Raw genomic sequence first — 26,989 nt, 5'->3', positions numbered from 1 at the left:
GGGCCTCACACTCCTCGGAGGCAGCCCAGGAGGAATGGCTCACCTCTCCTTCTAGACAACCGAAGGACAAATCTGGAATCCAGGTGCTATCACATCGGACAGGTTTACAGTTAGCATTTTAAAACTCCGAAATTGGGCCTAAATAAGAAACTACACAAATGGATGTGGACTCACTGTACACCTGGAGCAGGGCAGGCCATGGTGAGCCTTTCCTATTAAAAAAAATTGGAAAAAAATATTTTGAAGTAAATAACTCGTAGGTAATTGAAACTGGAATTTATTGTATGCTTACAAAAATGTTTTCACACAGACATTTGGGAACATACACTACGTCCCAGCTAGCTGCTCGTGCAGGAGGGGGAGGGTCTGCTGGCGGAAAGCGAACTCCATAAACAGGGGTGACGGATGCCCCGAGCTGGGCAGGAGCACGGCTTGTCATTTACAGACAGGGTAAGGGCATTGTGACTAAAGCATACACTTGTCAGAACTTTGTTTTTAAACTACTGTTTGCTGACATGACATGATCGTGGAAATCACGATCTTGTGATACCAGCATCCACTTCCACCTGGTCTCACGCCTCGGCAGTGACACTGAGCAGGTCGGAGCATCATGCTGGTCCAGGGCTGATTCTGAATACTCAGGCAGTTTGACACAAACTATTTCTTTGGGCCTAAAATGATCATCACTTTGTCTCCTTCAAAATTGTGCTACTAGCCAGCGGCAGTTGGCAAACTTATAAGGCAACTGAGGGTGGTGTGTCCTGGGACCAGAGGCACGGGCCTGAAGGGTTGCAGCTGGGGAGGCAGCAGCGGGGAGGCTTACTGTGGAGGGTGTCGGCATCCCGACCGATGTGAGGAGGAAGAGCTGACCTTCCGTGCCTGCTGACCCTCACTCCACCTGAGCTGCTGGTGCCAGCAGAGGCATGAATTTCCCTTCCCAGGGGCGCTGGCTCCCGCAGCACCCATTCCACTGGGCTTCTTTACTTTTTTCACAAAAGGAGCTGATCATCAGTTTTGTCACTGCACTGAGCCTGAGCTGCACCCCGATAACTGTCCCAGGCGTGTAACTTTACTCCTCCTCCGTGAGCGTCACCCATGGCTCACCGGTACACAAGCCTTGGGGCCGCTCGCTGAGGGCTCCCGCTTGGTGGTGAAACTACTCGAGGTGCCGAGCACGCGGCAGGGATGAGACATCTGGACATGGAGCTGCCACATGGACATGAACCATGGCTTGGGACACGGGCCACAGGACACACAAACTATGCTACTCAGATGTAACCAAAGCCACTAGTCATGTTTCCACCTGTGCTGAAAACTCGGTGACACACTGCCATATGGCTTTGTATTCTCACTGGAGAATGTACTGTTTTATATACTTAAGTATCTTTTAAGTGGCAAAAATATTCTGATGCGAAATACAAAATGAGTGGAAAACATCTAGGCTTTTGCCTGAGTCACTCGTAGGAACACATGATGGCTGTAAAGGTTCGGTGCTTTAGGAAACCTCCTGGCTTCCCTGCAGGCCCGAGACACTGGTCTGGTGGGAGGGGTACTCATTATACGAAGCAGTGAACAGTGGGCATTGCGGGGTGAGGTGAAATTACAGCTGAATGAGTAGGTGTCCGACAGTGTTAGAAAGGTTCCAGCTAACACTCATTTCAGTGTGGCTTCAAAGTGCTATGCAAGTAGAGGTAGTTTTTCTGTTGCTTACGAGCAGAAGCCTTTTCCTGCCTTAAGATTTCAGTGGCACCGATGTATTACACCGTGTGAGAGGCTCTGACACATACGGGCTGTGGCCAGCCACGCTCAGTGTGCAGCGAATCTGGATGAAAAAGATGACTCTTAGTCCTGTTTCATCCTCTCAGTAATCTTCTTCCCCTCCTAGATTTTGTCTTTGATCATCAAATAATTTTTTTAAAAACTGTGCTATGACACTTTTTAAGTTTGAGAATATAGGGTATGGCAAAAAATGCCCTATGGGCATGGGTTACCCCAAAAGCAGTACACACAGATTTCCCTGAAGGAGTGTTCTGGGCCTGTGTGATCTGAATGGCACGTGGCCCCTCTACCAGCAGTGGTATCGCTGAGCCACTGGAATGTCACAGCCAACCACAGTAACACCAGCTCTGTCTTCTACAATGCAGGCTAGGCTTCTGCTATTTTTAAGATTTACTGGCTTTTTTCCCCCTAAAAGGCAATTAAGTACATAGTTTCTTAACTGAATGCAATAAACAGTAACGTCATAGCCTCAGTCAAAAGTGTCTTTTTAGGATGGCTGCACAGTGAAACCTTGGATTGCAAGCATTCATCCCACTCCTAATCCAAAGCACTAAAGCAGTGAGAGAACCAGCTGTGATCATGCGGCATCCACCACACGGTGCTGCTCCAGTGAGCACGTGTTCATCAGGGTCAGGTTTCTTAGAAATGCTCGCTTGTCTCTCAGACTCACGGATTGAAGTTACTCACAGTCCAAGGTTTGACCGTGCATTCGGGGTCCTCCACTAACGGTGGTGCATGAGGGCACCGAGGATCGAGGCGGACCCTCTTCTGGACAGGTGGCTTTCTCACCCGTGGAATCTTTGATGCAAATGGTTTTGGCAGACAAGACCCATTGCAGATCACTGTGGTGTCAGTGCCTTTCTCTTGCCACGACATTTTGAGAAAAAAGCAAAACCCTTCCTGTCTGGGAATTTTGATAAATAGGAATTTTCTGTTCCTTTTTGGAATGTATGGCTTTTTATTCCTCAGTGTTTTCTTTGGCGATGCCATTGCTGTGTTGAATGAAAGTGGTGTGACATACACCTGATTACTGGGTGCCACAGGTCCCCGCTGAGCCCTTCCATGACCCGAATCCATGAGCAAGCAGCTCCAAATTGTTATTGACACAGGGCTGCTTACAAAACACCTCACCTGAGGTATTCGTGCGCTGGCAACACCATCATACACGCTTTTACATGACTTACACAGGTCTGCTTTTGGCTCATGTATTTGTACTAGCACCGACTACCCACAGTCCAGCAGAGTGCTGCATCCCCAGGGTCAAGGGCCCTCATTCTCAATGTAGGGGATATCGGAGTACTTGACATGGTTGCGAGCCCACTGCTGCACGGCGTCATGCAGGATCTCCCGGGATAGGCGGTCTGCGTACTCAGAAACTGCCGTGGTGACCCCAGGGTGTGTGTTCATGTCCCCTTGGGCTTTACATGGAGAAGTCAACCTATGTACCCTCTCTTCTGGAATAAAGCTCTGTTCACTCCCACCTTGCTTGCCAGTCTCGAGGCTGGTAGGAAACGGGAAAGTCTGCTTTGATTTAACGCAGCCCATGTTGTGAGCAGTGCCAGGGCAAGCAGTGGCAGAGGCTGAGCCAGCAGCATCAGCAGGAAGCAATGCAGCCCAGCTGCACGATGCTGCCCCGCGGGCCCTCTGCACAATTTAGAGGCCAGCGTTCCCGTCACTCTTCATCGGTGTCTGTCTGTTGAGAGAAGGAGTTTGCACACTGAAGTCATTGGACGGAAAAGAACATATTATTCAATGACACAGACACACTAAGCTCTTCTTACTACTTTGATCACTTGGAGGAAATGTGAGCAAACACAATCAGCTTTATCAAGTGAAATCAGTAAAATTAGCATATGAAAAAAATCCAGAAAGCATTTTTTCAAGCTCTAAAACTTTTACCATGTAGATTTATCTATACTGGTAAACAACTGCTCTTGGGCCAAATTACAGCCACTTGTTTATGTAAACGTTAGAAGACAGCCACATTCATTTTTCATGTATGGTCAAGAGTGGCTTTTGTACTACCACAGCAGAATTGAATAGCTGTGACAGACGATGGCCCACGAACTCCACAAACTCTGAAATACCTTCTGTCTGGCTCTTTATACGAAAGGGCTGCTGACCCTGATCTGCAAAGTCAAGAGAAACCAGCACAGCAGATTCAGTTGCTGCCTGATGCTGGGGGCTGTCTCAGCCGTGCGTCCTGAACATGACTTCCTGTGTGTTTGCTTTGTGCTATGAGGGCTGAGCAAGGCAACCGGACACGCTTAACATGCACGCTGTGACGTTCTGCATGTCAGGAACGCAAGGCTGCAGGGAGGATCAGCAGGGCAGCCTGCATTATCTAGGATCTCTGGCTTTGCATGAGCAGCTTTTTCTTATCAGTACACAGCAGCTGATTCCAGGTTTGCCCTGTCTCCCAAAACAACTACAAATCTGGACAGGACCCCTGTGAGCACGTATTTTCAGGCATCGGCACCGCACTGTTGTGCTCTCTGAGAGAAAGGAGACACAAGATGTTAAATCGCACACAGCTGAGCCTCCCAGGGTTTTGCTTGGTGGCTCCCAGCTTTATCACTGAGGTTCGGCCCAGGGTGGGTGACGATCCACTGTCAGAGGTTTGGGCTACTAAGGAACTGGGATCTGGAAGACAGAATTTAAGAAAAGAGCCAGGGGGGCTGGGGATTTAGCTCACTGGCATAAGTGCCTGCCTGGCAAGAGTGAGGTCATGAGTTTGATCCCCAGTACAAAAAAAAAAGAGCCAGAGGAAACAGGCAGAGATGTGCACAAGGACTCCCCAGAGACAAGGACTGGGATGCTGATGAGCAAAAAGAACCACTAAGACCCAGCGAAGAGCTCCTGCTCTGCACCTGGGGTTGCACAGTGAGCCGAGAGGTTACACGTAATAGGAGTCCTTGGAGCTGCCCACCTAAGCGTTCACGTGGACAGACCTTGCAAATACACAGGCATTCATTACTACTCAGGAAATGTAACACCTTAGGAGTTAGGAGAACACCCTAGAAGAGGGATTAGCAAATTAAAAAAAATTTACTGGTACAATTTAGAAAGACACAGTGGTCACATTCACCTTAGGGAGTTTGTACCCGTACACAGTATATCTCCCCTTTCCCCATCCCCCTCGTTAAAAGAGGCAGAAAGTATCTGGCTTCGGTTTGTGAGCCACATTGCTACAGACCAAGTGCTTCTCTCCCCACCCGCTGCCAAACTCACAGGTCAAAATCTAATCGCCAGTGTGACACCATTGGAAGTGGGGCCTCCTAGGATTTAGTGCCCCTATAAAAGGGACCCCAGAGAGCTCCTTTGCCTTCACTGCCACATGAGAACACAGCCAGAAGGTGCTATGAACCAGGAGCGGACCCTCTGACACTGACTGTGCTGACCCGAGTGGACTTCCAGCTTCTAGAAGTAGGAGAAACGCATCTGTGTTGCTTGTAACTACCCAGTCTAAGGCATTTCATTACAGCAGCCTCTATGGGCTGAGGCACGTACGTGCATGTCACAGCTACTCATTTCTCTGATTACAGTACAGAGGAGCCACAATCAATGCAGAAATGGGGACTTGTTTACAGAAACAGGAAGTCAGCTAGTCATGGGTCATGCTGGATTGAATTCAAATAGTCCCACTCAGACTAGAACTCTGTAGGATGAAGATGACACAATCCAGACACTACACAAGGTGTATTTGACGTGCTTCACACAGTAAAACAATTACTAGTAATGCAGAGAAGCAGCAAAATGATAATCAAGATAAAAGTCATTAGAAATTGACCCAAAATGATTTCGCATTTCATAAGAAACAGAATTTTAAGTAGTTAAGTATATCAAGGGCACAAGAAAAAATGATCATAGAAAATGAACAAATAGAGAAATCAAAATTATCAGACAGACACTCAAGAACAAACGTTCATTCTAGCCAGGCACTGTGGTTCACGCATGTAACTCCGGCATTCAGGAAGCCAAGGCATGAGGGTTGTGAGTTAAGGCCAGCCTGAGGGTGATCCTGTCTCAAAAACAACAAAAATTCCTTCTGTAAACCAATGGATATTCCAAAAGAATGAGTGGATTTGAATAGAAATCCATAGATTTATCCCATTTAAAAATTCGGGTAATTTAAAAAGTTGAACAGAGCAACTACTAAGAGGATAATGCAAGTGTGACTTGAAAACAATGAAGATTGGTATGTTTAACTCAGAAGACAGGAAAGGAGGAAAATGAGAAGAAAACTGTGACCATTAAGGTGACCAACATCCACATAAAAAGTGTATTAAAGATTTCAGTTTAAAAAGCAGAGCAGATTAGTTTAAAATTAAGATCCAGGCAGCACAGTGACACATGCCTGAAATCCCAACAGAGAGGCTGAGGCAAAGGATTAGCAAATTCAAGCCCAGGATGGGCAGTTGCTTGACTCAGTAGATGCTGTTGTCTAATAAGACGGAAAACACAGTAGAAATGGACAGATTTCTAGATACATATGAATTACCAAAGCTGAGTCAAGAGTAAAAATTCTAAATAACCCACTATCAATGAAATTGAAGGTATAATTTAAAACAAAACCACCACCAGCAAAAAAGCCCAAGAAGATCTAATGCCACTATTCCTCAAACCAATGAAACTGAAAGGGAACCAGTACTCCCAAACTGATTCCTGGAAGCAAGCATTATCCTGACACCAAAACCAGAGAAAGATCCAACCAAAAAAGAACTACCAGCCAATCTCCTTCATAAACATAGATGCAAAAATCCTCAGTGAGATACTGCAAACAGAATGTAGCAAGTCTTCAAGAAGATTATATACCATGACTAGGATTCATCCCAGTGATGCAGGGATGATTCAACATATGCAAATCAATAAATATAATACACCACATTGACAGAACCAAGGACAAAGAGCACACGATCATCTCAGTAGATGCAGAAAAAGCAGTTGACAAAGTCTAACACCCATTCATAAAACCCTACAGAAAACTGAAACAGGTCTTCATCTTAACCTGGTAAGCCATCCCTGACAAACCATCAGCCAACCAACATCATACTAAATGGTCAAAAACTGAACACTCACTCAAATCAGGACAAGACAAGGATGTCCACTATCACCACTCTTACTAAATATAGTTTTGGAAACATTAGCCAGAGCAGTTAGGCAAGGAAAGAAATGAATAAGGATAGGAAGGGAAGGAGTTAAATGATCGTTTGCTGATGACATGATATTCTGCATAGAAGATCCCCAAAACTACCACAAGACTCCTAGATTTAATAAACTCAGTAGTGTAGTTGGACACAAAGTCAACACTCAAAAATCAATAGCTGTCTGTCACAAACTCAGAGAGAGAGAAATTAGGGGAATGACACCATGCACAATAGCATCAAGAAAAATGAATACTTAGGTACAATGGGTAGCAGAAACACAGAATCGACACCCAGGATTTGAAGGCAGATTTATTTTGTTGAGGAGCACTGATTAGGATCTTTCTCAAAACATCAGACACTGAAGACCCAGGGAGGGAGGTTTTTATGAGGTTGCAAAGGGCGGTACAGAGGTAGAGTACTTGGCTGCCTTTGGTTGATTCTTACAGTGTGCATCACAGTGACCAGCTGTACATCATGGTGCCCACCCTTTCTGAGACAGAAGCTACTGGGACTGCACCAGGAACTGTTGCCTAGGCGGCTAGGAAACTGACGTATGCTGGCTGGGGGAGCACATTTTCTTTACAAGGAATCCATCTCATAAAGTAAAAGACCTTTACATTGAAAACTACAGTACTCTAAGATCAAAAAGCTGCAGATTAGAGAATAGAAAAGTAGCCCCTTGTTCTTGGATAGGCAGAACCAATTTGGTGAAAAAGGCCATACTTACAAAATTTTACACAGATTTAATGCAACCCCAATCAAAATACTAGTAGCGTACCTTACAGAATTAGATAAAACAATCCTAATATTGCAAACTCAAAAGCAATCACGGGCATCGTAGTCCACTAATTTTTATACTACAAAGCTACTGTGATAAAAATAGTACTGAAAAAAAGAAAAAGAAAATCCAAAGCAGATCCAATGATTAGTGGAACAGCAGAAAAGATGTAGAAGCATATCCAGCCAACTTATCTTTGACAAAGGGGTCACCTTCACTGGAAGAAAGACAGCCTTATTAAATGGCATGGGGAACACTGGCTTTCCATGTGCCAATGATTAAAGCTAGGCTCGTATCTCTCACTATGTACTAAAATCAAAATGGATCAAAGATCTAAATTTAAAAAGGAAATCTGCTGGAAGATAAAATAGGTTAAACTCTTGAAGACATAGATGCAAGCAAAGACCTAAAACCCAACTGCACAGGAAATATTACAAAGAACAAGTGGGTTCTCATACTGCAAAAGAAACCACCAACAGTGGAAGAGACAAGCCGTAGAACAGGAAAAAAAATTCTACCTATTCCTCAGACAAAAGACTAATATCTGGAATATATAAAGAATTAAAAAAAATCAGACCTCCAAATTTAAAGACCCAATCCAAAAATGGGCATCTGAAGTGAACAAATACTTCTCGCATAAAGAAATACAAACAGCAAATAAATACATGAAAAAATGTTCAACATCACTGGTCATTCAACAAATAACAAATTAACACTGAGATTCCATCTCACTTTAGAAAGAATAGCTATCATCAAGAAATCAACCACTAACAAATGCTGGTAAGGCTGTGGGGAACAAGGATGCTTCTCACTGTTAGTGGGAGTGTAAACCAATATGGTAATCAGTGTGGAGACTGCTCAAAAAACTGAAACTAGAGGTTTCCTTTGACCTGGCTATTTATTTCTTTGTATCTTATAAAGGCAGCTGTTACGGCTTGTGTTTAAATATACCCCCAGAGTATCTTGTTGACCTAGGTGGGCTTTTTCAGCTGTGGCTGGATCTAGAGTGTGTGACTGATCCATGGTTCAGTGCTGGGATTAAGAATGATTACTAAATCAGCCCCCTGGTTTCGCACCTCCCTAATCCTGGTAGTCTAGATGAGATAAAAGGGGCAGAACGATGCTGCAAAGGCCCTTCCTTGCTCTTCTGTCTTCTGGCCCCCAGGAACTGTTTCTCTGCCAAGTCACCCTGCCTTACAGCTGCTGGCCAGGTATGGACTGCAACTCTACAGTGTGAGCTAAATAAACCTTTTCTCCTTTAACTTTGGGTGTCTGGGTATTTTGTCTCAGCAACAAGAGAGAAGACAGACAGCATCATACCATGTGATGTATGCACACTCATATTTGTATCAGCACAATGTGTAATAGCTAAATCTTGGACACAGCCCAGATGCCAATCAAGAGATGAGTGGATAAAGAAAATATGGTCTTATGTACAACAGAGTACTACTGTGCCATAAAAGAGGATAAACTTGAGACATGTTTAGGTAAATGGATACAGCATGAGACCATACTTTTAAGTGAAATAAACTGGACACACATGTTTAAATAGCACATTGTTTGTCTTTACGTTAGAAATCAAAAGCACAAATAAGAACCAAAATGGATGACAGATTTTGGGAATTAGGAAGAAAATGTTCAAATGGGAAAGGAAGCAAGGAAGGGCGAGGTGGGCGGCAAGGAAGGATAAAAATAGAATTAAGAGGTGTCATGTTCATGTACCAGCTCCCCGTGATGAATGTGATCATTATGTACTACGTGCATATACTAATAATTAAAGAAACACAGTGTTAAAAACCTCATTAAAAATGGTCAAAAATCTGAATGGACACCTAATGAAGATATACAAATGGCAAGCAAGCTTATGAAAAACTGTTCTTATGTCATTAAGAAATTGCAAATTGAAACAGAAGATATCAGCACAACCTGTCAGAATGCTGAAAATCCAAAACATCACCACATGATAGGGTGTGGAACCACAAAACTCATTACTGCTGAGAATGCAGGGTGGTGTGGTCACTTTGGAAGACAATTGGGTGGTTTCTCAAGCAGCTAAACATATCCCTGAACTATGTTATCTAGTGATTGCACTCTTGGGATTTACACAGACGAGTCTAAACCTTAGGTCTCTACAAATGGATGTTTTTACTCACTGGCAAAACTCAGAAGCAACCAAGAGGTCCTTCTGTTGGTTAATGAATAAACAGTGGTAAATGCAGACAACAGAATAGTTTTCAGCATTAATAAACGAGTACCAGAATGCCAAAACACAAGAAAAATATCTAACAGCACAATACCAATTTAAAAATTGAGTTCATAATTTACATCTGCACCAAAAGAAACCTTCAGGTCAAATGGCTGTACTAGAGAATTCTACCAAACACTTCAGTAAGAAGTAATAACAATATTATTCAAATTCATTCTATCTGAAGACAAAATTACCCTGTTACCAAACCAAAGACACAATATAAATCTGGTATATATAAAATGGATAATACATTGTAGGAACCAATACTTGTGATCTTGAATTAGTTCAAGAACTGCAATATAAAATCAAGTCACCATAGTAATGTAAAAAGCCAGGCGATCGTATCAATTAAAAGAAGAAAAAGCAATCTGATAAAACATTGTAAAACTTCTCAAGCAGCACTAGGAGGAGTTTCTTCAAACTAGTGCTGAACTCAGTGGGGAAAGGATGAGAACACACTTTCCTGTAACAGTGCTGCAAAGCTGTTAATTCTTATGCTCCTTATTTAATTTTCTCCTGGAGATCCTACTCAAAGCGAAGGAGAGAAGAAATAAAAAGCATAAAGACTGAAAGAAAAACTCTTGTATTTGCATATGGCATGATTGTATATGCAGAAAATTCTAAAGATCATATCCCTCCGGAATTACTACAATACTCACATCAAGTTCAAGTATAAAATTGATGTCAGAAATCAGCTATTTCTAGATGGTTAGACAAAAATAATTGGAAGGTACAATGCCATTTGTAACAGTGTCAAGAATATGAACACTTAAGGATAAATTTAACAGGTATATGAAGAACTACATTTTATATGTTATTCATGAAAGTATTTTCACTGAGAAAAAGGAATGTAGATTTGATCTGAAGATGTAATTGCTCCACAATCACTCACTCACTCAATCTGTCTACCTACCTGCCTGTTCCAGTGGGCCTTTTTTCAGACACTGACAAACTGATTCAGAAGTTGCAATAAAGATCCCAGCTGGGTTTATTATAGAATGATGATTCTAAACTGTGTATGGAAATACAAAGAAAGAATAGCAAACAGAATTCTGGGAAAGATCAAAGTTGGAGACATCATATCCCTTTTTAAGAATAACTATAAAAGCTGGAAGCAAATCTCTGGGGAAAAAAAATGAGGACAGAAATAGACCAGCACAAATACCAGTCGGCTGATTTTTGATAGCTGTGCAACAGTAATTCAGTGCAAAAGAAAGCTCATTTTTTCAATCTTTGAGATGAAACAATTGGACACCCCGACCCCTCTATGCAGAACTCTCCCTGCCTTCTGCAGGCATCCTCTGGAGACTGACATCCTCACATCCTTTGTGTAAAGTGGCACCGTACTTACTGTGCACATCCCCCTGAATAAGTCATCTATTCATTTACAGCACCTAGTACAATCCAAGTTCTATGCAATGGTGTCACACCACATTGCTCAAGACATGACAAAAATTTGCTTGTTTGGTACTGATGCATTTTTTTTCCCCATATTTTTCATCCCTAACTGGTTGGTTGAGTCCTCTGATACAGAACTTAGTGATACACAGGGCTGACTAACTTCATTCAAAAATGAGTTTGGTAGGGACTGTCAATCTGTATATAAAATGTACAACTATAAAACTTCAGAAAACAAAATATTTGTGATCTTGAGTTAGTTCCTAGATGTGATACCAAATTATGAAACACTACAGAAAGCTGATAAATTAGATAAATCGAAATTAAAAACTCTGGCTCTGAAAAGAAACAGGGCAGGAGATCAGGAGATACAAAAAATTTGTAAATTATCTGTCCAGCAAATGACTTGAATCTAAAATAGACAGATGTCAAACTCAACAGTTAGAAAACTCAATTTTGAAATAGACAAAAGATATTATAGAATACACAAATGTCACAAAAATCCCACATTTGAGAAAATGGACAGAAGCTATAGACTCACATTTCACAAGATCACCTATGTCAGACAAGAGCATGAAAGATGCTTAAGATCCAGATGCTAAGAATCATTAGCCATGAGGAAACTGCAAATTCAAACCTCAAGGTGCCCAGCGTGGTGGCGCACACCTGCAATCCCAGCACTGAGCAGGGTGAGAGACAAGAGGGTCATCATGAGTTTGAGGCCAGCCTAAGCCACACAGTGATTTCAAGCCTAGCCTGAGCTACACAGTGAGACTCTGTCTCAAAAACACACACATTCATACCATAAGATGATACTGGACACTGGGAAAACAGGGTTATGATGATCACTGTGTATTTTTTCACACATACAAGTAACAACTCAGTTCAGAAATGCTTCTGTTTGCAAACAAAACTGTTTGGCAAAATTTTGCTTCAATTCACAAACCACGCATCGCGTGACCAACGTGACAACAACCATCTTCCTCACACAAACACAACTGCAGCCATCTTCCTCCAAATCATAAGACAAATTAAGAGCATAAACTGAGGTATTGCTGTATGTTTACTGTAAGGCCAACCACACTGCTGAGTTGGGGACAGCTGGAATTCATACACTATTGATGGGAATGCAAAGGTCACGGCCGCTCTTTTTAAAGTGTGTGGCAGTTTTTCATGAAGTTGGACCACCGCTTATGGGACTCGGCAGTCTCCAGTATATTTACACTAGGACAGTGGTGGCGAATCTCTGACATGAATGCTGCAGCAGGCTGTTGGTAAGATTCTTAGATCTAGTCACCAAAGTTAAGTTAGTTTCACTACATATATTTTTTAAAAAGGTATTTTCTAAAACCACAATATAATCACCACTGAGACTGCTAAAAGTGAACACCCCAGTGCCAGGTGTTGGTAAGAACAGGGGTTCACATACCGCTGGTGAGTTTACAATGATAAAAACACTTCAAAGGACAGTTTGGCTGTTTAACAAAATTATCTGTGTAATAACCCATTTCATTTCTAGATATTTATCCACCTGTTTAATTTAAAAAGCTTGTATGTTAGAATAAATAGAAGTTTTATCCATCAGCAGTCAAATCTGGACACCACACAAGTCTCCAGGGTTGGAGATATTCTTACAGTAAAAAACGATGAACTACTGCTCTCTGCAGCAGCGTGAAGGAATCTCAGAGAAGACCGATTACATCTGCATGCATTTCAGGGCCCGACAGAACACACACGGTGGGCACAAATCGCAGCAGTACTTTCCCTGGGGTGGGAGCACGAGGACCCCTTGGAAAGGGGCATGGAGTAGCTTCCCGGGGGATGGAGGTGTTCTGCCTCTTGAGAGGGTGCATATGTTAGGAACATACATGTATTAAAACAGCAAATCATACCCTTCCTGTCTATATTTTTCTTTGTAATTTTTACTTTCATGAAGTGCATGGCCAGTTTTTGAGAACATCCTGGGATACCTAAAGCCAGGGGATGGATGTATTTGTACCTGAAGAAGACTGCTTGGACCACATTTTAAAATCGCTCTACAATTTCAGCTCTTGAGGTGCTGGGCCAGCACCCAGGGCGCAGACTTGCCGCAGGCTGCAGGAGGAGACACCTGTGCCTCCCTTTGCAGGTCAGTTGAGCCTCATCTCTCTCACTTCTGCAGGGAACACGTCCAAGTGCTTTCATGGACAGCGGCAGCAGTAAGAGAAGCCACTATGGAAACTGGACGAGGTGTCTTATGCTTACGAGCGCTGTTTCAGGACTGAAGCATAGAGGACCAGCGTGGGGAGAGGGACACATCAGTTCACGACACACAGTCCTTTATAAAGAGAGAAGACGACTGTTCTTCAGCTACTACTTCAGCTGCCTAATTTATATTGTTTACCATCTCTTTACAACTCGCAGATGAGACAGGCAAGTGTGTTTGCCCTGGCAGAGTGAACTGACAGAGTGTTCACACTGCAGGAAGAATGCAGCTCCCAGTCCTGATCCCAGGCTTTTCCCGGATCACTCATTGCTGCAATGATATTTTCTCCAATCACAAATGTTTTTATTATTACTATTTTTTAGGAGGCGGGGTACTGGGAATCCAACTCAGGACCTTGTGCTTGCCAGGCGGGCGCTGCACTGCTGAGCTAAATTCCCAGCTCTCATAACTGTTCTTAAATGTGAAACTTCCTCTCCTGAGTTTGTAGAACACCCACCCCCAGCTTTGAGTGAATTATCTGTATGAAGACCACGGTGCAGAAGCTCCGCCTGGTTTCCTGTTACCGTCTCTCACTGCGCCTGTCATGACCTGGTCTCGGCCTTGGTCAGGAATATTATGTCCCAGGGCTTCCTGGGCTCCCAGTCAGGTCTGTGGCTCCTACCGCAGGCGGAGCTATCAGCTCTGGTCTGCAGGCCCTGTCTTGGTGAAAGGACACACAGCTCTTCCTGCTAGGAGGGAATCAGCTGCTCCACTGCCCAGCTGATGGGAGTGCTCACCACTTGCTACAAGGAGAAGCTTACCTCATCTGTATTAAGCTAATCACACTTAGCACAGTGCTTTCTGTGCCACGGAAGCCACTTATGATTTAAGGTTTATCATGGATAGGGAGGTCTGATCCAGACCCAGGATGTGGTTCTGAGAGAGACTGCACACTAACACATGCAGGGCCCAGCACCACCACCAAAATCCAAAACTCCTCAAGTCAGAGCCGGGGTGGGGTCCACAGAATCAGCTGTCCATTATTACTGCTGTTCAGATTCTTGATATGTATTGTAGGCAACTACAGTGCAAGCCTATAAATTATTGAACAAAAAGCTTTGTGTAATCTCTGTCTACTTAATATAATGAAGAAACAGTTTCCAGTTAGCCCTAAGGTGAGACAGTACTGTGGCAGTTCACACAGGACCTGTGTTGGGGCAGCGGGCAGGATCAGCTGTCCTGAGTTTGTTTTTAGACTCTTGGTCTGTCAGGCTGGGAAGTTACAATGGCCATCAGCTGGAGGATACAGTAAATCCTGGATACCAGCCAGGAAACTTATTTTGGCTTTTGTGTCATTTTTTACTGGCTGATTACAGAAATATAAAAGTTAAATAATGTAATTTGTCAGAAATCTTTGTCAGCATCTTTTATACCTTGATAATGTCATGCTAGATGGAAGAGCTATCTATGAAAATATACCTTAACCAGCAGGCGGACTGTACCAAGCGTCTACGGTGTTTTCAGGACCCATGTCCATGAGAATAGCTTGCACACTTGGGAACGGAGGCTGAAAGACGCGAGTTCAAGCCCATCCTGGACACCTGAGACCCCATCTCAAAAATAAGTAGGAAAGGGCTGAGGATGTAGCTCGGTGCAAAGGCTCTGGATTCAACCCCCCACCCCCCCCCCGGTGCTGGGGGAGGGGGCAGGGGAGGGAATAACAAAATAAGAGGTGTGGGAAGGAGAGAACTTACTCAGGCCATAAGTAGGGTGCATGCCCAAGAGGATTTTAAATTTGTGTTACCTTTTCCCCCTTAAGAGGTGGCTAATTTACCCAAAACAAATGCAGCAGCTTGTCCTCCCCTTCTCCTTGAACCTCCCTGCATGGACAGCGCCCATCACACAAGCACACAGGAGGGGGTGCCCTTCTGAGGGGTTCTCAGTGTCACTGTGGGCCTTTGCTCAAAGCATGGAGTCCATGAAGGGTCAGGTACCGCCCTCCCCATGCTTTCTCAGAAATGGCCGTGCAGCTGCTGGTGCCAGTCCCCTGCCAGCTCTGTAGTGTGGAGCCTTCAGGAGGAGGCTCCTAGGGAACACGCCATGGAAGACAGCTCCAAGAAGCTACAACCTGGATGTGAGCTGGGCCCAAAGAGCACTCAGAACAAGTGGCTGCTGTCCACACATCTAATGACAAATGCTGGCAAGGAGGTGGGGAAAAGTTATCTTCTACACAGTAGGTGGGAATGTAAACTAGTACAACCTCTGTTAAAATCATATTACAGGGATATATGCACATCCATGTTTACAGCAGCACAGTTCATAATAGTTAGGTCTCAGAAATAGCGTACACACCCATCAGCAGATGGACACATAAGGAAAATGTGGTTTTATACACGATGGAGTACTACAATGCCATAAAGATAAACTTGAGGCATCTGTAGGTAAATGGATACAAATTAAGGACACAACCTTAAACAGGATACATGGTTTCTCTCCTATGAGAAACACTATATATGTGTAAGTATGTACAGATGTTCATACATGCAAACACAGAGAGCAAAATAGAGATAAAGAGTTAAGAGGGAGAAGTCCTAATACTTGCCCAAATCACATTACATAAAAATATTTCAATACTTACTAATTTGTTTCGTTTATACTATCTTAGTTTGTTGAAAAGAGAATTTGTGTTATGTTTTTTGTGAGAATATTTTTAGTTGGGGTTGGGGATTTAGTTCAGCGGCATAAGCGCCTGCCTTGCAAGCAGGCAGTCGTGGGTTCGATCCCCAGTACCGATAAAAAGGAAAAAGACCAAAAAAAAAAAAAAAAAAAAAAAGAGTATCTTTAGTTGAGGTCTTGCTCTGAGTTACTACTCTGAAGATAACAATACAGTATAATAACATTTGTCAGTCTTATTTCATTATGAAACTTTTCATAAAATGATTAACAATAAACAGTAAAACCTGATCAAGAACCTTTGCATGCTTTGTCCATTAAGCAAGCCCTGATCTATCTCCTGGAATCATGCAATGCCATATTTTGAATCATGCTAATTGTCCTGTATAAATCTGATTCACAGGCCCTGGTCACTGACCCTAGGGACTTAGGAGAGTTTTTTTCTCTACGTTATCAACCCTAGTCTGTTATATAATGAAACTAATTCACTTTAGCAAAGTAAGAAGTATAATAAAAAGAGTATTAAGTACTGAGCCCTGAATTAAATTCCAGGCAGCAGTATCTTCAACTTGAAACACTGAAAAGAACTATTTCTCTGATAGGGAAACAGCGAGACACAGTGTTTAAGTCCACTAGGATCTAGGTCAAAACCAAGAATTCACAAAGCTTGCTGTTTAAAGCTTAGTCAGTCATTCACCACAGGCTACGCTTCTTTCCACAAGGAGAATTGGGATTACTGTCCGCAGCTGAAGCCGGTACTGGAGGAGGAGGAAGGGTACACTTAAACACACTAAGGTTCTCGTGTTACCCACAGGACTCCTCACCAGCACGGGAAATCCCCTCTCCTGTCCTGCTGCACCCATCCTCACTTCCTCCTCCTAACCCTTCTCTAAATTAGAACACACCAGCTCCCCCTTATCTCCCCCAGCAACCTTTCCCTCTTCCCTGCTTAAACTAGAGAGCAACTATTTTCAAGGACAGGGGAAGCCCCATCTCCTTCACGCAGACAGACCTGGAATCCTGTCAGCCTTCCCCCTTCGGGAACTGGTGTCTATTTAATTTATAAATGTCAGCTCCTCAAGCGAGGTCCTCACAGGCAGGAAGGAGTCACTTTTCCTTTCGTTACCTTGTACAGAACAGTTCCATATCAAGGCACTTCATGAATGGTATTAAGGTCTGGCCACTTGACATCCAAGTGCCTGCATTACAGTTCTCCCACGTCACGACGCTTATAAGCAAAGGCTGCAAACCTGCAGCAGTGCTCAGGCCAGGGTTTCATTTGACCACTGCAACATTTAAAGGGTTCTGAACTAGGATCCCTGCATACTTGTGTCTCTGTTCCCCATCCAGCTTCACAAATTTGTCACCATTAGCTCCTTGGTAAACATTTGCTTCACAATTCATGATTTTAAAAAAAATTATTTTGCAGTGCTGGGGATGGAGTCCAGGGCCACACATATGCTAGGCAAGTGCCCTGCCACTAAGATGCGTCACTGGCCCCACAACCTTTAATTGTTAAGAAAAAAATTAATTCTTAAAATCAGAGTTATTAGCTACTACCCGTGCTTTCAAATTATAATACCACAGTGGTTTTTTCTCCACCAATTACATGCATATTGTTTCCTGTATACTTGCAATGGAAAATAGCTCCCAGTCAGAAAGTTCTCATCCAAAAAGCAGATGGTATATTAATTAATTAGAGAAAGAAAACAACTACTTAGCAGCTGTTTTGCTGCCTTAAAAGCAAATGAGCTTCAAACTGGAAGGAATAAAAACCTCATGAAGACAGCTCAAAGATGCAAGCACAAGAGATCACTTTGAAGAGTCCGTGTCTTCACATTCTGGTGATCACACACCAGGGACCCCTGTGAGCCCTCAGGTGTGAGCTTGGGCATATTCTGATATTCTCCAGAAAACCTGGGGCAGGAGGCCCAGGTCTCACAATCCCCATCATCAGCAATGCTTTTATTTCTTGGAATTGAAGAAAATTATTAGCATTCCTAAGCATTACAGACTATTTAGCTTGACATCAATCTCTGGCAAACAGTCTCTTAATCATAAATAGGTAGTACTGGGGGAGGGTTTGGCAATGTCTAGGAATTAGCAGCTCACTAAGAAGCATTCACTTTTAAATTAACATTTACTTTTGTAATATGCTAGGGGCTATATGAGGTTTTTACTTTTAGCAAGGCACTGAATTAAACTTTTTCCTATCCTTATGAAGTAGACCAATCTATGGATCAGAACAGTATATGGTGAGACAGCGCTGGGTTCAACTGATCCATTCATTTGAGCAATATCTACTGAGGACAGAGTGCTTTCGGTACTCTGAATTTAACAACTACTGTGAAAGGAAGATGTTTCTAGCCACATTTTAATGATACGGAAAAGTAGTTTCTTTAGACCACAAAGCTAGTAGGTGTGGGGGCCAGACTTCAGAAACGGGCTTCCCCAGCATCCCGCAGAGCAGAGAGACCTGCCTCACACAGGGTCAGGGAGCTGCTGAGAACTCACGTGCAGAATTAACTCGAGGAGTGCCAAAGTCAAGATTAAAACATATCGAAGTGGGTGGAGTACAAATTCAACAAATGCTCTATTGCATGATTTAAAACTTAAAGCCTACCTTGACAGCAAAGCCGGCAGGACATTTACTTTGAGTATCTGAAGGTAGAAATATACTCCTCTTCACTCTTTGAACTGGACTTGACTCACTGAATTCAATTTTGGGTTAAGAGTCTTTAGCACAAAGGAGGATCTTGGATAAGGAAAGAATCAACATGATTAGTAATGATAACAGGCGCTGCCTTCTGGGCACCTACACTAAGTACTTTATGCACAGTATTTATTTCACTCTTACCACAACCGTAACAGCATATTTACTGTTATTCCCATTTTACAGACTATCAAATAAAATTTCTTATTTTAAAAATAAAAATCAAAGGCTATCAAATAAACAAAAATCTTATTTTGCATCACTTTAGACTTTTCTAAACTTTCTTGGTCATGGTCTTTCCAGCCTCTTGATGACAACTTCAGATCCTCTGTGCGGATGTCTTGGGTCTAATTTCCAAAGCTGGATGGCTATGGGCAAAAGTGGGGCTCCTGGAAAGCCTCGGGGAAGCAGGCTGGAGCATGCTCTGTCAGCGCGGGTAAAGAGGGCTGCACTCTTAGCAGCAGGCAAGGACACCTCAGCCAGCAGCAGCTCCGGGCACCTAAGCGCCCGCCGCCAAGCGCACAGGAGACCATGAAGCGCCCGGAGCTACGCTTTTAAAGGCGTCCTGTGCTAACTTTCGGAATTTTTGCTTAATGGCAAAGTACAGTTAAAAACTGAACTATTCTCCCAAACCATTCCGCTTTACCTAAATTATGCTACCTCCCATTTATTTATGATAGTTATGTCATCTCTAGAAAACCACACTCATCCAAAGGAAAAAAGGAAATTTCAGCTGTTAATTTTGGGTTGATTTCTACTTTGTCATAATAAAAAGATTCCTTAAAGATAGGCATCATTGTCAGATCCTAAAAAAGGATGAAGTCTTTGACTCGTTCACAGTTTTTACAACCTGCGGGAAGGGACGGGGTCAGCGAGCACACTCGAGGAGCAATGCCAGGCGCCCCGCTTGGCTCGCAGACCCCGGTTCTCGGGCCCAGGGCGCTCGCCTCTACCCCGCCTTCTTCCCCTTCCAACGTCCCCGCTCCAGGTCCTCTTCCGCCGCTCAACGAGTGCGGGAGCGGACGCCCTGCTCATCTAGGGCTGCAGCCACCCTGGCTCCGCGAGCAAACGTCCAGGCGAATCTTTACCTGCAAGTCTGCATCAGCTCCCCGGTAGGGCGGGGAAGGAGCTTCCCGAGGAGCAGACGCGCGGCTGGGGGTGTGGGGCGGAGCGGCCCCGAGCGCCAGCCCAGGAGCAGCGGCCCGGCGCGGGGATGCGCAAGACCCAGGTGCGCCCACCGCGGCCCTGGGGTCCGCTGACTCCGCCTCGCCCTGGGCGCCTCGTCCCGTCCCGTCCCGTCCCGTCGGGTCCCAAGGACAGCGTTGAGGGCTCCGGGGAGTGGAGGACGGGGCGCCCTTCACCCGCGCTCCCGGCGCCTCCGCCGCCGCCCCTGCGCCCGCCGCGCGCTCCCCGCGGGTTCGCGCCCCGCGCCCTGCCGTGCGAGGGGGACGCGGGCGCCGCCGGGGAGCTCGAGTCGCGGGCAGGTGGGCGGGCGGCTCGGGGCTCCGCGCTCCCCGCCTCCCACGCAGGACCCGCCCCGCGCGCGGTCACCTCGCCGCTGCGCCCTTATCCGGGCCGCGGGAGAGCAGGCGCTCCCTGTGGGAGCCGGGGCACCCAGGTGCTCGGGGCAGCACTGCGGGGCAGCGCGGGCGGGAGGCGGAACCCGCCGGACCCCACGCCCCGCGGCTGCCCGTCCAGTTCGTTCGCGCCACGAGCGCGCAGAGCAGAGGCGCTTGTGGCGCCCGAACACTTGTGCGCGTGGCCGTGTGCGTTCCCCGCCGGCCTGCGCCCGCCTTCGGTCCTCCAAGTTGTTTTTCCTGAAAGCCTCTCGGGAGGCCACTGCTGACCCCGGCAGCGCGGGGTGCGCGCCTTGACACACGGCCGTCACTCGGCCACCCGTCCGCCCCGCGTGACTGCGGCCGCACAGCAGCCCGAGGAACAGCCACAAAGGGACCATTCTGTGCGCCGGGCTCTACAGTACATGAGTCAGTGCGGATCCTGCCCAAGGGACGGGGCCAGAACCTCACTGCACTCAACGCGCTGGCCTGAGCCCAGCTGGACGCAAACGGAGCCGGGTTCCGTGCATGTGTTCTGAGATGTATGTTACAGATGTATGTCTGATGCATACAAATTAATTCTGCTTACACTACTCCAAGTAGTGAAGTGACCTTACCCTTTCCCTGCCCCAATCGGTAGGGTCTGCACCAGGCCTCACCTCTCTGCCCCGGGGCTCTGGGTTGGCACCCCGGAGGGTCAGAGGTTAGGACTTGGTTTTCTGCTAATGCAACAGTGAGGACAGGCCTGGGACTGTTCATGTCTGCAAAGGCTGGGGCTTACAGGTCTGCTCCAGAGGGGCATGAAACCATGGGAAAGATTTATAAAGACCACCCATCCCACTCGCCCCAAATCAGAAAGCAGCTCAGGTCTGAAAAGGAAATCACAGCCAATTGGGAAGGCAGAAGAAAACGAAAATGCAGTGCAGTTAACTAGCCGAGGAGACAGACAGGAAGACAGCTCCTGGATGTGAGCCTGGTGGAACTAGGCATGGCGGACGAGGAAACTCAGCTTGCGATCCTACCTCCTTTCCACAGTACACTGATCTTTGGGAAGGAAAGCTTTTAGTGGTTATTTTTTTAAAAAAACAGTTACTCTAGAGATACTTTTTCATTGATCCAGGATCTATGTGCTGTTTTTTTAAACATATATATTCAAGCTAAAATGGTATCTTTAAAACAGTGCACTTATCTTGCATGTGCTAAGATTTTATTTAGATTTGGCTGAGAGACCCAGATATCTTCTCTGAGAAGGCAGCAGATGCATTTTCATAGCAGACCCTAGCGGGGGCTCTCACCACACAAAGCTCTAAGGATCCAGAAGCAGAGGTGGTGTGCTGAGCCTGTGACTTTCTGCAGCCCAGACACTGAAGGGTGTTTCCTGATGGAGAGTGAGCCGAGGGGGTGGAAACGGCCCCTCACCCTTTTCTCCTGCACCCTTCATCCTATTCCCAGCTGTTTCTGGACCCAGAATCTAGTTGTGCACCTTCACCACACTCGTAAAAGACCGCTTTGTTTAACATTTCCCCAAATCAAAGACAGGTCATCAGATTACCCAACATTAACACTGGCCTACTGTTATATATTTGTAAAGAATGTGGATAAGGGACCCTGTCAAAAACCAGATAAATGCTGCAACAATCACTGCTCCAAAATTTATTATTTCGTTTTATATTGTTAAAAAAAATTCATATTGTAGTGCATTTTTCCCCTTGGGGCATATGTGCCTTGCAGTATGACTCACTGCCCTGATCGTTAAAAACAATCTGTCACAGCTTTATAGTTTAGTTTCCCCTGGAATTCTGGATTTTTCACGTTTTTATTAGCTTCACGATATTTAAATCAAAGCTAATATTTGACACGTATACTTTGACAAGTGGGGTGGCAGAGCAGTATAGTTAAAGACATTAGGATGCTTACTCTGGAGAAGTTAAAGGAAATTAGAACAGATCTCTAAGAGCAGGTCTGAATGGGCCCGGGACACTACATTGCTGTGGTGGGCACCACCGGAAACAGTGGAAAGAAGTCACCGCAGGAAGGTTGGGATTTAATTAACATGGGACTGCTGATTATGGCTCATGACAGAATGGTCTGGCTGAACCATAAGTTAGATGATCAATCTAGGGTGTTAAAAGGGAGTTTTCTAAAAAGGACAGTAAAGCTTTGTGTCTCTAAGGAAATTCCTCCAAAGCCAAGCTCTCTGATCTTAGGATCTGTTTTGCAGTATGAATTCATGAGTGCCTGAGCTTGGATTACATCATCACAGCACCACAGGCGTCGTCTTGATGTCTGTGTTTGTCCTCTGCAGGGACAGAGCAAGACTTGCTGAGGTCTTTAGGAGACAATTTTGGGTTACAATTTTTCCTTAGAAAGCAAATCAACTGCCAAATGTTAAACTGTTACTCAAAGAAGTCCAGCTAACTCCACATAAGAAACTGTCTCTCCATGTAAGAGTATTCTATGGCTTTGATATTTCACTTTCTGCTACCTACCTCAGAGGGTGTAGGCAGCAGCTATTAAGCTGGAGACAAATAGTGATAATTAATATTTAGTGAGCCATAGTAGCCCTTTATGTACTCTCTCATTTAGGAAATGGAAAAGGTAATCACTAACATGTGACAGAATTCAGTTCGAGCATAGGGCTGAGCCCAAAGCCAATGTTCCCTTCATGACTCTTTATTGCTTTCCAACACATCCGACTTCTAGGCAGGAGTCCTCCTACCCAATTCTCAATCCATGCACAAGTTACTGAAATTTGGAAAGAAGACGGGTTGTTCCCCAAACTTGTGTATTTCCAGTGGTCGAATACCTGGCTTGAACCAGCTGGTATGATACTATTTTCCACTGCTTCTGTGTTTCTGAACAAGGATTTATTCCATGTATATTTTAAATCATATGGGTAATGCTTATAAAGAGCCAGCCTCAAAGATATTACAGTTATGAAAGAACTCAAGTATATCTTTATCAAACTCACTTGCAGATGCACAACAGTAGGAGAAGGCAGAGTATGTTTCAAAATGGAAATCATAAGTAGTCAGTGAAAAGTGTGTGAGTTTTCACAAGGCACCATCATGCATGACTGGAAAGAACAGAGTAGGAGTACAGGGCCTGAGCTAAAGAACAAGGTGGCTGGGCGCGCAGGACACCCGGGAATGGGAAGGGAAGGGAGCGTGTGAAAGAAAAAGGGAGGCAGGGAATCCAATGAAAAAATATGTATAATGGCTTCAGTTACTACCGTGCTTGAAAAAGAATTCATAAAAGATGTGTGGTTTTTCCTGGCCACTTTTTACCTCCATAAACTTAGCCTTTCTGTGGTTATTCTTGCCACCACCTACCAAGATATGAGGCTTTGTAAGCTTAACAGAACCTCTGTCCATTAAGTTTATACACTTCAAGTAAATGGAATTTTTTCCAATTACTGACCATACAAGTAAAATTATAAAAATAGAATTCAAAAGAGAAGTCATCTTAGAGGCTAGGTTATTAAGTCTAAAGGGACTAAGAATTTAGGTGAAAGGCTTATATTTCTAATTTTAAAAAAATGTTTACAGTAAACACTGACTAAATTGTAATCAGAAAAAAAATCCATTGAAGTGATTTTTGCCTTGAAAACTGAAAACCTTTTGAAGTAATCTGAGACCAATGATCGTTTTAAGGAGTTCTTGGGTGAGAATAGCTGCTAATCCCTCTTTTGACTTTATTTTCAGGTCTTTTTTGGACCTTCAGAGTAAAATACTTTAGACAGTATGAACATTTCACTGCTTATCATTTTTCTAATTTATTTGCACTGTCCAACAGAGAACTGGGATTACCGGTGTAAGGGGCAGCTGATGGACAGTCCATGTTCTAAATGAAAGTAGGTAGATGAGGTCTTCAGGTCCTCTGACTGGCTTCCCAGGATCCCGAATAAACTTTCGCATTTTGAACTAAATGACCATCTCAAGTTTAAAAGAATAACTTCCAATTAAAGATAATTAATCAGAACTTATCATATATTGACATTAAAATTCTTTCCCAACAAAGAGGCTCGCTTTATTCCAAAGGGAGTTCAATTCCTAGGAAATTGCTACTCTATCTGACCTGAAACTACCTAGGTTTCATGCACAAGAAATTTAATATAGTCTTTTGTCAACAACCTACCTTATCTAAGAACTATGATAGACCTTCAAAATCTAATTTAATTAAAGCAATCAGAAAAGACCGAATCTAACTCCTTATTATCCTAATCTAGAACATCCCTCTTATCCCACCACTGAGTCACATGGGAGGAAACAGGTTGCTCTTTCATCCAAAGAAAAACTTCAGAGGGATTATTCTGCAGTTAGTGTTAGTTATCTTCTCTTTTGTAAGACCAAAATTAAAACTCATCCATATTCCATAGCCCATCTGTGGGACCAAGCTAAGGGTAAGGGGGAGGAAACAAAAACAGGGGAAAGTAACATTGCTTGGATTAAATCACAGATAAAAATCAGGAACCCCTGGAAAACATGTAAAAATATATGTCTATAGAGAGATGAAGAATGACCTCTTAGCAATACACAATTGATGGAGAAAAATCTACAGCACATCTGATCATAAGAAGTAACCCTACTAGGATTCGCCCTTGTGTGACTCCAATGGCCTGAATATTTGTGACCTCCAAATTCATATGTTGAAACTCTATTCCTTAATGTATTTGGAGATGATTATGTTGAGAGTGGAGCCCTCATGATGGGATTAGTGCCCTTAGAAGAGGATGCTGAGAGCTTGCTTCCCTTCTTACTTTGCACAGCTTTCTTTGCCATCTGCAAACCAGGAAGAGGGCCTTCACAAAGCCCAAGTACGCTGCCAGTCTGATCTCACACATCCTGCTATGCAAAACAGCAAGAAATATATCCATTATCTAGTTTAAGTGCCACTCACCCTGCTAGGTTATGGTATGTTTACACCAGCCTGAGCTAAGACAAAGGTCACTCTTTTCTTTTGTGAATACTTTTGAATAACTGTCTTCTGATATTCTCACCTTCAAAGACAGTAAATACTGTGGTAGCTTTGATTTTATTTGTACAACTTTAAGGCTCTTAATATTTCCCCCATACAGCCTCCTGTGCAGCCACCTGAAAATCATTTTCCCTTCTCTGAGGCACCCAGCTCACAAGCTGTGGTTCAGCCCAAACAAGTTAGGCCTGGGCAGTGTCACCAAGTAGATCAAGTTAACCCAAGTTCCCGTGGTGAATGCACACTCTCTCGTGGAGTAGCTGGTCCCAGTTCATGATGCCTAAACACTCCCTGCTGAGATGTGGAGTGATAGCAAATGCAGATGTCTCTAGGATCTGCTTGCAAGGGGCCAAACTGTTCTCCACTGTTCTGGCCTCAGACCATTTCTGGTGTTAGTCTGGTGCTCAGTGAAACCCAGATGGTCACACTGCGGTCAGAGTGCCACTGCTTCCAGTGCGACCGTCCTATCTCCAAACCATCTCCCCACCCCAAGCCACACACAGGAGGCCACACAACACAGCTGTGTGTCTCATATATTAAGGGATAGCTAAAAGGCAAACAGTTCATTTGTATTTTGGTCAGGGAAATTTTCTGTGTACACAATCATGTTCAATTTGAAAAACTTTTCCCCTTTCTACTCGTTATATCATTTTGTCTTTTCTTGCAGGCTATAGCTGAACAGAAGTAGCCATTGAAACATTCTTTCTCTTCCTGATTTTAAAAGGATGTCTCTGTTTTACTAGTTAGTACAGTGTTTGCTATCGGATATAGCAATTTTTTGTTTTGAACAGATTAAGGAAGCTCCCTTGTATTCATCATTTTCTATGATACTTTTTCATGAATGGGTGGTTCATTTCTCGGCTTTTTTCCATCTGTTGAGATGCTCAAATGGTTTCTCTAGTTTGGTCTGTTGATGTGATAATTACATTTTTAAATGCTAAACCAATGTTTCACTTTTAGCATAAATAAAACTTGGTTATAATTATTTTTAATAAATTTCCAAATTTAGTTTACACATATTTTTTTTAGTGGTTTTGAATTGTGTTTATGAGTGGTGCCAGCTTATAACTTTTGAAACAGTTCTGATCATTACTAATGCTTTAGTAGCTTCATAAAAATGAAAAATAAAAGTTATTTACTTTAGTCATTGAGTTATAATAGGAAAATCTGTTTTTATAAAAGTTTATCAGACCTCACAAAAGAGAGAAGAAAGAAAGAAAGAAAGAAAGAAAGAAAGAAAGAAAGAAAGAAAAGAAAAGAAAGAAAGAGAGAGAAAAGATCATAGTCTGGGAGGTTCCTTTTTAAATTCCTTCATACATTTAAGTTTGTAGTTTAGATAATTTTGGAAATTTATGTTTTCTAGCACATTAACCGTTTTCCCTAAGTTTTAAAATTTATAAACATTGTTTTAGTTTATTCTCTTGTATTTTAAATAACTGCCACACATGTATCTCTTTTGCTTTCCTAATATTAATTTCTTTTCTATCAGTGCTTCCCATGTTATATTCTTTGTTCTAAATTTAATTCTAAATTCCTCC

At 43.7% G+C, this 26,989-nt stretch overlaps 1 protein-coding gene across 4 annotated transcripts in view; it reads right to left on the bottom strand.

The window, feature by feature from the left end:
* Positions 1-261: 261 nt before the first annotated feature.
* The window catches only part of CUNH2orf88 (chromosome unknown C2orf88 homolog), a 52,744-nt gene continuing 26,016 nt past the window's right edge, over positions 262-26,989 (bottom strand). Inside the window, exons 1-3 of one of the 4 annotated variants that reach the window (XM_005007640.3) lie at positions 20,010-20,819; positions 18,832-18,963; positions 262-3,472 (exon numbers count right to left, since the gene is read on the bottom strand). In XM_005007640.3, the coding sequence (XP_005007697.2) occupies positions 3,040-3,324 (285 nt within the window). In that variant the 5' untranslated portion in view covers positions 3,325-3,472; positions 18,832-18,963; positions 20,010-20,819 and the 3' untranslated portion in view covers positions 262-3,039. Of the gene's footprint in view, positions 3,473-18,831; positions 18,964-20,009; positions 20,895-26,989 lie in introns of those variants that run through there. The other 3 variants (XM_063259441.1, XM_063259440.1, XM_063259442.1) reach the window with 3 other exon arrangements.

Source organism: Cavia porcellus, unplaced genomic scaffold (assembly GCF_034190915.1).
Source record: "Cavia porcellus strain 051 isolate PalLab524CR breed Dunkin Hartley unplaced genomic scaffold, mCavPor4.1 scaffold_12, whole genome shotgun sequence".
Lineage (NCBI taxonomy): Eukaryota > Metazoa > Chordata > Mammalia > Rodentia > Caviidae > Cavia > Cavia porcellus.
Note: the sequence above shows the minus strand (reverse complement) of the source record. Positions and strands in the feature narration are given on the sequence as shown.